Source organism: Gymnoscopelus braueri (assembly GCF_963280865.1).
Source record: "Gymnoscopelus braueri genome assembly, chromosome: 5".
Taxonomy (NCBI): Eukaryota; Metazoa; Chordata; class Actinopteri; order Myctophiformes; family Myctophidae; genus Gymnoscopelus; species Gymnoscopelus braueri.
Window position 1 is genome coordinate 10,686,370 of NC_137606.1, and position 11,147 is coordinate 10,697,516.

Below are 11,147 nucleotides of genomic sequence, written 5' to 3' on the forward strand. Positions count from 1 at the left end.
ATATATATAGCATTGGTTCTCAAAGTGGGGTCCGGGGACCCCCAGGGGTCCTTGGGGGGGGGGGGGGGGGGGGTTCCAGGGGGTCCCCAAAAAAAGTAGTTAACATAGCTTCACAATCATTTTAACCACTTTAACCTTTTATACGTTGGCTATTAAAAAATAGCAGATATACAAGTTCATAGCGCAGATCTATGAGCTTGTAGATCTGCTATTTTCCAAAAATCTTCGACATTAGTGAACATTTTTTAACACAAATCTTTGCTTTTCTGGGGGTCCCTGGCACAACATATTCTCAGATGGGGGTCCGTGGCCAAATATTCATTAATTTGGGGGTCCTTGGCGTGAAAAAGTTTGAGAACCACTGATATATAGGCAAAGCATCTTTCGTTTTTAGACTCACGACATCCCTGGACCCAGCCAGCCAGCCGGGCATCATGCCACACCACTGTTGCGCAGCTCGAGTCTCGACACATCATGAGTGAAGCGGATCTAACGGTTACATTATGTATCCGAACAGTATAGGTGTTGCTCAATCGCCACAGAACCAAATCAAACGAAAGCATACACAAACAAATCACAGTGCCTATTATGTAAAACGCTTGTTATACTTCAGTTTACGTGTAGGCTATATTGTTTGAGCCAAATAGCCTCTCCGTTAAATGGCATTCCAAGACGTGCGTAATTGCTGTGCGCTCGATCGGTCCTAAAAATCCACCCAAACGTGACAGATTTAGCCCCGAATCCATTCCAAACGCGGCGGTTTCGTCACAGTAGAAAAATGGGAAAAGGAAACTTTGAAAGAAAAGAAGGAAATCTTGGTCATACCGCTGTCCGATCCGACAGAAAAAGCCGCTCATTGTCGTCAGATCGGAGCTTTCCAGCCTCACACAGACACACGTACAGATCACATCAACCTCTTTGCTATAAAGGAGGCGCAACTCAACGCAAAAAGCAATCTCTCATATAAAATAAAAAAAACTCCTACTTTAACAACCCCGATCTCCACTCCACCCTTACCTTAATAGTTCCGTCCATTTTGCGCAATTTTCAGCGGACCCCGACAATATTCCAAACATGACACGCTCCTTGATTATTAATTCCCAGCCCCCGATCATAAGGCTCTATGTCTCGCGGAGAAAAGAAAAGAGAGACAAGTTTACCGGATGGTTTTTTTTTTCTCTCTCCCCTCTCTAAATTTGGGAAGTGAAGTCACTGCTGCCGTTGAGAAGGAAGCTGTGTGTCACTGAAAAGCCAAAGCCCGGCCCCTGCCTTCATCGCAGATCGCAGCAGCAGCCAGCGGCGGCAGGCGGTGGCGGCCCATGCAAGCCCCCCCAAAAAAAGAGAGAGCAGGATCTCTGTCCCAAAGAGATAAGCCAAGGCACAACAATTGAGCCTGTAATGTTTTTCCTCGGAAATATTTTCACAGGATGGCTGCTGACTGCGTTGCTGTGTGATGCATGGCCATTAGGCTCTCCTCTAGCGCTGCGCTATACGGCCGCTACCCACTGTGTCTCCCAAACAGTGGGTCGCGGGCCCATCTTTGGGTCGCGGACCGATTTTTGTATGGGTCACAACGTAGAAATGTCAAAACATACAAAATTCAGTTTTTCATGAATTTAAAAAAAAATGCAATGATTTTTCCAAAATAATTTCATGAATGAATACAAATCAAAGAAATTCCATACATTGGAAAACAGATGCTTAAGAAGTAGTGAATATAGCCGATCTACAAGCTCACAAGGCAGCAAAGCCTGGCCTTGTGAGCTTGTAGATCGGCTATTTTCACTATTTGGGTATACAAACGTCTAATTTCTTGAGGGTCTTGAGCTAAAAAGTTTGTGAACCAGTGTTCTGGCGTGCTGGAGAGCGTATTTGTTTTGTGTCTTTTCTCCCAAGTAATACCACCACACCACAGGCATGATCGTCGAATGGGGTTGGCTTTCCCTTTGCGATAAATGCGTTTATTTCACCGCAAATTTCATTTGGGTTTGTGGGGCTACACTTCACCGCTGAGGTTTATTCGTTGCGGGGCATTCCTGGACAGTAATGTGATTCCGTGATGTTTTAGAGAGAGTGCGCTTTTTTGGCTCGATCACGCCTACACACACACAGACTATACAGCATCTGGCCATGCCTCCATCCTCCTGTACAAACCACTCACTTCTCTCTTTATTGTATTGCGTTCAGTTTTATACCGTGAAAATAGAAATGAAATAAAGTTTCACTTCTTCGTTTAAGTAGACTTACACTGTAGGCCTACAGGCTTTCTACAACAGGACCCCAATGGAAACAAGCCATAGTTTCTTTCTCCATGGGTTTAATCCTTTGAGCATCATTTTGTATTGTTACTGTAGCCTACTTTCTGTGCAAACTGTTAATTAAGTATTCAATCAATCAATCAATCAATCAATCAATTAACCAATCAATCAATCAATCACTGAGAACTTTAAATCAAAAGGAGAGGAGAGAAATGTGAACTACCTGTTGTCTGGGGGGATTGCTGTTGCAACCTTGTCTTTTTGTTATAAGCTGCTGTGAAGTTTTCCTGAAACACCATTAATAAAAATCCAAGCATGCTGTGCCCCGTTCTGACGTATATCTGACGGTCTGCTCTGCATGTGTGTGTAAGTCTGTGTGTCTGCTGTTCAGCACGAGACTGAATGGATGGATGGATGGATGATGGAATGTATATATTCAACTACTATAAATGATGGTGCACACATAGGAAACAGAAAGGAGCACTATATATATTCTTTGGAACATAAATAGACTCCATGGGATGGTTAGGATTATTGCTTCCATTTGGAAAGTGGCAAATGTTTTCTTTTTCTCTCTCTCCATGAACTGAATACACAGGAGCCCAATGGAAACAAGCCATAGTGCTTTCTTGGGTTTAATACTATCCCTTTATATAGAACTGTACTTTTCTGTGTTTTTTTTTTTGCAAACTTCTAAATAAAGTATTCAATCAATCAATCCATTTTCACATGAAATTCGCCCCATTGCAGGGGTGTGTATAATGTTATTGTTATTGATGTTGCTGTTATTGTTGGTATTGTTATTACTACTAATAACAACATTGTTATTACTATTGTTATTGTCATAGCTAGGGAGGCCTATTTTGTAGCTCATATAAGGGCTGTGTCTGACTGCCACGAAACAAAAAAATCCCCACCCCCACGATGGTATTTTTTTCCCCTTTCCTCTACCTTACGAAATTGCCCTCATCAATTCAAGCACAATTTTAGCAGCAGATGCTTAGACACACAGAGAGAGCCATGCAGCTCTGAACGTGACCAGACCAATGGGGCTCTCTGCCTGGAGGAGCGGCCTCACAGTGACCAAACAGCACTGGTGGAAAGTAACTAAGTACATTTACTCAAGTACTGTACTTCAGTACAATTTTGAGGTACTTTCACTTTACTGGAGTATGTCAAATTATCTACTTTAACTTCTACTCCACTGCTACATCTCTCCACTGCTACATACACTTTTACTCCACTGCAATTATTTGAAAAATGTACTAGATACTTTGCAGATTATTACATTATAAAACATACATACGTACATACGCTTTAGCCCTATTTTATACCTAGTCTATTTTCAAACATTTTTAGTACTTTTACTTTTGGTACTTCCTCTTTAAGTACATTTGGATACCAACACTTTTGTACCTTTAGATTTTACTCAAATACATTTTGAATTCCGGACTTTTACTTGTAACAGTATAGGCCACTTCTATATTGCAGTATTGATACTTTTACTTAAGTAAAAACATTTGAGTACTTTTTTCCACCACTGCCAAACAGAGACTGCAAGCCACAACGACTGACAGACGTGTATGCCGGCCTGTCTGCTTTCGACTTGGGGGTCTGTTTTGGGGGTAGAAGCCCCCCTGAGACCGCCACATCTGGATCCTGCTAGGGGTCAAGGCTTCTCCTGCCTGAGGCCAGTTCAGACTCGTGTAATTAAGGGAGACACCTTGTTTAACTCTTTAGTAGCTGGTTCATTCTGCAGAATGTTCATTCTAGCAGAATTCCATAGCAAGCTCTTGTTTTTAATGCCGCGACTATCGAAGCTGTGTGGATGCTTATATAGAGCACTGTTTCCCAAACAGTGGGTTGGGACCCATGTTTGGGGTCGGGTGACCCATTTTTATCAGTCACGAGTAAATATCCCCTTTTTATTCACATAACAAATATTATTTTATTACTGTAAATTTTTTCAAATGTTTTTTTATTTAAACATTTTTAAAACATATATGAATAAGTACCCAAACTGATGAAAATTAGATAGTAGATCTGCTATTTTCACTAGTTTGGGTCCCGGGCCAAACGTCTCATGCTGTTGAAAGTGGGATATTATTTTTTCTTTTTTTTCTCTTTTTTTCCCTTTTTTTTTTTTACCAAATCTGAATATAGGTCCACACACAACCTTCACAACTTTCAACCCAGTGAAAATACTCACACCCTCAAACCGTATAACAACGTCGGTTAGGCAAAGGGGAGGGTTTGGGGGTCCACGGAACTGCCATGACCATAATGAATACAGCGGTAACAAACATTTTGGAAGGCCAATAAACAGATGCAAGTCGGTTTACACAGTGAACCACAGAACATCTGGCTTGACACTGCTAGACAGCACAGACAGGCTATACCACGAGCCAGTAGCTCCTCTCATGTCTGTCTGTCTGTCTGTCTGTCTGTCTGTCTGTCTGTCTGTCTGTCTGTCTGTCTGTCTGTCTGTCTGTCTGTCTGTCTGTCTGTCTGTCTGGCTCCCCATTGGGGCAGAACGCCAGCAGTGGGCGTGGCCACCACTGAGGTTAGGTTCATCATCGTTACAATTGTTAGGCCTGTCGCTTCTCATCTTAATTTGTCCTGGAGGTCTGTCTGCAACACAACTGCAATCATAAGCTCACTACAGTACAATTATGATAAACCTATCTGTTTATCCCATACTTTTCAACTTAAAGGAGTAGTTCACCCAAAAAAATGACTTATTTTCTATCAATTACACACCCCGTGAAGCCTTGAATTCTTGGAGATCTTTTCGTTTTTTGTCGCATTCCTGAGCCAATAATTTGATTGATGTCATCAAATGATTGACTTAGGAATGCAACAAAAACTAAAAAATCTCCCTGAATTCAAGGCTTCATGGGGTGTGTAATTGATAGAAAATAAGTATTTTTTTTGGGGTGAACTACTCCTTTAATTTGAATTGAGATATTATCTTAATTATTGTCGATTCCAGACATGTGTCATAATAATAATTGTTCCATTGGGAACACGATAGGCCTACTCTACTCACTGAATTGCGTGACAGGCGCTTCAGCTTGTTATTATTCTAATAACCGAACACCACGGTATATATTGATCGGCCTTTTTAAGGTTCTTCATTAGACCTTTTTAGAGTTCTGGTTGAAGTCCCTTTCCTTCTCACAGGCAACAAGACAGCCTAAGTCAAAATACTGAGGGCAAAAAGTGGAGTCTGCTGCACATAAGCACGAACTGTCTGGCCCCTTGCTTGAGGCCATAATTAATTTGAGATTTATTTTTATTGGAGAGCTCCAGTCTCGCCTGGCCTTAACCAAACAAAACCAACGCTATAGACCGTGGATTCGCCGGAATGAAAGCAGAATATTTCTTTACAATTTGTATTGAGGCATTCGGACCAATATTGTCCCGTTTAAGTGAAAGAGTAGAATTTGCACGCAGAATGATACACACAAGCGGGAATATATTTATGATGGCCACGTTCGAGCCAGACAATTTGAATATTTGGCTGCAACAAAATGACAGATCTGGCAATTTGTCACAAAGAACTCCACAATTTCTGTGGAAAGATCCAACATTGTGACTGAAAAGCATTAAAGACCGCCTTGTGTCCCTCATTGACTTAGGCCTGCTATCCTCTTATAAAGACTCATTTCAAAGCATATTTTCTCCTAAAACATTCCTTTGCTATTGAACTCTCTCAAAACAAATCGGGAATTGTTCATAGGTCTGTGGCCCTGCGCTGAAACTCAAGTCCCCGCAGTGGCACAAACGCTGTGACTGTATGAAAAGACTCCTTATGCAAAGGGGCAATAAGTCTTCAAAACATAACAAGTCGCCCTTGGAAAAATACGTAGATTATGATTTTATTATGAATGGCTTGCTGTAGCACAATGGCTCATTTTCTTGAAGAAAGTCCTCTTCTTCAGGTGATCACGGTTTTTGTAAGCAGACCCCCCCCCCCCATATTGAAAGTAAATAAAGGAGCTGAATTAAGCTACACTATTCCTGAGTGTTAATTTAACCCTGAGAATGTAAAAGAAAAGTTGATCCTTAACTGGAACACTCTGAAATTTGCAGTCTATATAGGCTGCTGAAGATAACAGCCAATATAAACAGACTTGGAACTTTAGTTATTCTTATAGGCTAACCTAAAAGAAGCATCTTCGAAGTTTGTGGTTTCATATTCATCTTCTTTCTGACAAAAAGTCCTCAACCCGCTTATCCTACAGGAATGATATACACCAAACGATTCTATGCCCCGGTTTTAACGTGAAAAACAGATGTCCACTATTTGCTTTGTTTACATTCCAAAGACTGAAAAAAAGAGAGAAATAATAAAAAATCCTCCACGATGTAAAATATGATAATGCAATCTGACAACTCTGGGCAGAGGACAAAGACATCAACTGTGGTCTTGACACCCTGCTAGAGTAACATTTCAACAAGTTGATTGCAGTAGATGCAAACAAACATCTTAAACATGACATAGCCTTCATATCACAATGAAGAAGGGGAGAAAAACATTTATCTTATAAGCCTAAACGGTTAGGAGGTTCCACTGTTATGCTATAAAACATATATTATACAGTTAAAATAAATCAGTAGGCTATCCTAGGCCATTGGTTCTCAAAGTGGGGTCCGGGGATCCCCAGGGGTCCTTGGGGGGGTACCAGGGGGTCCCCAGCAAAATGTGTTAGCAGCTCAATAGTGTTTACCTTTTATACTTTGGCTATTCAAAAATAGCAGATATACAAGCTCATAGCGCGGCACCGAGTGCCCCGCTATGAGCTTGTAGATCTACTATTTTTGAAAAATCGTGAAAATGTGCAGTGCAAACCTTTGAATATATATATTTTTAAAGCGAACATTTGTACCTCACATCTTTGCTTCTGGGGGTCCCTGGAACAAAATATTTTGAGATGGGGGTCTGCGGCCAAATACATATCATATTCGGGGTCTTTGTCCTTGACAAGTTTGAGAACCACTGTCCTATAAGAAAAGATGAGAGGGGCCTATAATAAGTTCCCTCCAACGTTACCTGATGGAAGAGACGTTGGTGTCTTACCTTGACGTAAGACGACGTGTCAGGGACAGTCTGAAACATGTTCACGTGACAGCCAGGCCCAAGTGTGCACACTGCAGTTCAATGGGCCCTATATGGAGGGAGGGCAATTAATCAAACAAGCATATTAATTGAATAAAACCAATCTTCTTCAAAACTTATAGGAGGATCTATAACCTTCATGCAAAAAATATATAACAATATAGTATATATTATAATTCAAAAGCATAGTTAATAATACTTTATTCGTTTAATATAATTTGTATATTGTCAGTAGTCAGTAATAGCAAATTAAAGAAATAGCTTAAATACCCCCCCCCCCCCCCACCCCCAAAAAGAAAAATGTGCCTTGAGGTGGACGAAGTTGTGTGTCGTACAGTGGCCTCAGAATGTAGACTCGCCTAAAAATATGACCACAAATTTCCGCCCACCCTAAAGGCCAATATAAGGCCTTCTGGGATATACTATTTTAGCCAGATGTTTTCATCCTCGAGTTTTAGTACTGTTGAGGTGAAAACTCTACATGCCTATGATTTTTTTTTCATGCTTCTAAATAATACAACATAATTTATTTATTTATATGCCTGATAGGAAATAGGCCTCCTCTTGGGGGGAAATATCATTTATTATTGCATTAGAGGGAGTGTATCGACCATCTGCACCGTCCATGAAATAGCCTAATCAAAATGTCGATTGCCCCGTTATAGTCAAACCATGAACAGAATGTATAACGCTATATATAGCAGCAGTATAGGCCTAGAAAGCATTCAGCCACAATGGGCTCCATACAGGAGTGTTTGGTGGTTTTATGAATAGCGTTCCACACAGAACCACTTCCACCAAAATAAAAAAGAAAGGTCACGTTTGGTCCCCGCGCCACTGTAAGGTTGACACAGTATAGGCAATAAGCTTGAATCATTCGAGAGACTATGTGGTATTTTTCTGGCCACCTAATAGGCTATTGCTTTTGCCTTTGTTACACGTTGATAATATCTTTGTATGAACATTATACACCATTAAACTTTCTATGGTTGCATTACTTTAACTTGCCCAATAGGCAGGGCAGCGCCAGTGGTGGCAAAATTACTCTTTTTTTAAAGTATCAATACTGCAATGTAGAAATACTCTGTTACAAGTAAAAGTCCGGAATTTAAAATGTACTTGAGTAAAAGTACAAACGTATTGAAATGGCCGAAATATAATAGGGCTGAAGTACAAACGTATTGAAATGGCCGAATAATATATGGGGCTGAAGTGGTTAATGTGTTTTGTAATAATAATACAAATCTACAAAGTAACTACAGTTGTCAAATAATTGTAGTCGAGTAAAAGTACAATGCCTTTGAGATGTAGTGGAGTAGAAGCAAAAGTACTGAAAATTGAAAACAATACTCCAGTAAAGTAAAAAAAAATACCTCATAATTGTACTTAAGTACAGTACTTGAGTAAATGTACTTAGTTACTTTACACCACTTGCCAACAGGCAGGGCAGCGCAGCAGAGTGAGCTCAGCTCCATCCATCCCCACCCCCATCACGTTTTCCCCCTAAAGCCCTACCACATATTGAAGCACTTTTCGCTTTAATAAGTGCAGCTTACAAAGTCTAGGGTGAAAGGGCAGTAAGGGGACTATGGTGTCTTTAGCCCTTCCTTCGGAATACGCAATTATCAAGAAGGCAGTAACAAAACATTCCTACTATCTAGACTTGCATAGTTTTAATAGCAAACGAACACACAGCAAAACAACCTCAGTGTTCAGAACTCAGATGGTGTAAAAATGGACCCAAGTGGGCCTGTAATAATTAAGGGGTATTTTACTGTGCACTCCCCTTGTAGGCTATAAAGTGCAATATTCTTTCCAAAATGTTTTAAGCATGGCCAGAATTAATTCTGCTTCCTGAATCCTGATAAAGAAACCTGAAAAGTTATGCAGGTATAGGAGGATGACGGTGGCAGGACATTGATGATGGGGAATGAACATTTGAAGTTAGAAGTTAGTTAACAGAAGTGTAGCATATCAACACCAGCACAAACAATAGACTACAATACAAAAAAATACAAAAAAAACAAGACGACTCATGCATATGATCAGCGGTTTAATTGGACCACAGTTCCATTTTATGGTGCAATTTCATGTTTCGCTGAAGTGTTCTGCTGGAAACCGGAAGACTCGCCCCAAAACACGTTCACCCCCATTTTTATTGCGGACCGCTCACCCCCAGCGGTTCTTGTATTCTTGTATTTGTTTTACTGTTCATATACGGTTTGAAAGGTTTAGGGTTAGCCATAGTTTTACTGACGTTAAGTTTAGGAATAAGGTTAGGTTTAGTTTAGGTATTAGGTTACGTTTAGGAATAAGGTTAGGGTTTTGGCACCATTTTACTGAGATTATGTTTAGCAATAGGGTTAGATTTAGGCATAGTTTACTGAGGTCACGTAGGATAGGAATACCAGTTGGCGACCGTTCCGAGGTCCCCGGATTTGCCCCCGGGGGTGACTGTGTTTTGGGGCGAGCTGGTGTTCGTTCTAGTCACTGGACGCCTGCCTCACCATAATGCACCACCTCGCCCCTACTATGCATGATAAATTATCCAGCGAGGATTATGAACATGGCACGATTTATAATTGTGGGGGGAACCACCAATGTTTTTCGTCTTTCTCGGCTCCTGCAGGCAAAACGTTGGGGCTTCGCCTCATAAAGTTCCCCGAATGCATCCAATTTCTTAAACGGTTAAAAAGAAGCATAGAATTCCGCATCTGCAGCCAATTAGGCGGCTGGGAGCTCAGGAGGACTGTTGAATAAGTGCATGGACCTTCCTCCCAGACAGCCCGTGGGCTGGGAGCCTCTAGTGTTACATTTTAAGCATCTTATACCTCTTTGCACGAGAGCGTGCTGTTATCCATCATAAATGAGACTCAACTGATTTCAACTAATCTATGCGGTTTTTTTTTCCTTTTCCTTTTCTTACTTCGACTTGCCTTATTATAAGTTAAGCTAAAAAAAAGGGAAGCGGGCAGTGGAGACACAATAAATGGACATTCGAATACAAAAAACGCGACTTTTTTTTTAACACAATGAGGTAAATAAAAGGCAGAAATAGCCCCAAAAATATATCTTTAAAAAAAAGAAGGTGAAAAAACACCAAATAGCCTACAACAAAACAATGACATCGATAAGAAATGTATGATTTGATTATTGTAAAAGGCTGATGTCAGTTTACATTTCGATATCGTCTGGCACTGAACCAACCCTTTTTATGAGGGTTGAATCACCGACAAAAACAACAAGAGGCAATGATTTATTATCTTCCAAAGAAGCACATCAACACACAGACATGAGCCTGGCTGCAGTATAATATATATAGAGACGCGAGACCCAAATCTAAACGTTATGTTTCTCCACTCACCTGTCGTTGTTTTATGTCAGATCGCTTTATTCTTTCGATTTAATTATTCCGCAATTTAAATCAATTAAAGCCCCGTCTCTCTCTCTAAACTAAGTCGTCACCTTAAAGATGACAGTTAGTTATTAGTTAAAGGAGCGCCGGGTGAGTGAATGGCCGAGGTTGCTTAGGATGAGAGAAAAGCCACCAGCCATCACAACCAATGGGCTGCGAGAGCAAACCTCCCCTTGTTGCCCCGGAGTGTGAGAGAGAGCCTGAATTAGGAGTCCATTGAACCATGAAATAAGAGGGAAAACGACAGAGGCTGTAAAGGGCATCATAAATCAACTAAAAGTGTTGTGTTCTTTTTTTGGTTTTTTTGGGGGACAATATAAATATGTTTTTTAACAATGTTGCTCGGCATGAG

General features: G+C 40.7%; 1 protein-coding gene across 9 annotated transcripts in view; it reads right to left on the reverse strand.

Annotated features, from left to right (window-relative positions):
- fli1 (Fli-1 proto-oncogene, ETS transcription factor) overlaps positions 1–10,913 on the reverse strand; it is a 72,295-nt gene extending 61,382 nt beyond the window's left edge. For 3 of the 9 annotated variants that reach the window (XM_080428123.1, XM_080428120.1, XM_080428117.1), the window contains exons 1-2: positions 10,745–10,909; positions 7,342–7,429 (exon numbers count right to left, since the gene is read on the reverse strand). In XM_080428123.1, coding sequence (XP_080284249.1) covers positions 7,342–7,380 — 39 coding nt within the window. In that variant the 5' untranslated portion in view covers positions 7,381–7,429; positions 10,745–10,909. Of the gene's footprint in view, positions 1–825; positions 909–1,017; positions 1,441–7,341; positions 7,430–10,744 lie in introns of those variants that run through there. The other 6 variants (XM_080428118.1, XM_080428121.1, XM_080428122.1 and 3 more) reach the window with 6 other exon arrangements.
- Positions 10,914–11,147: the final 234 nt, after the last annotated feature.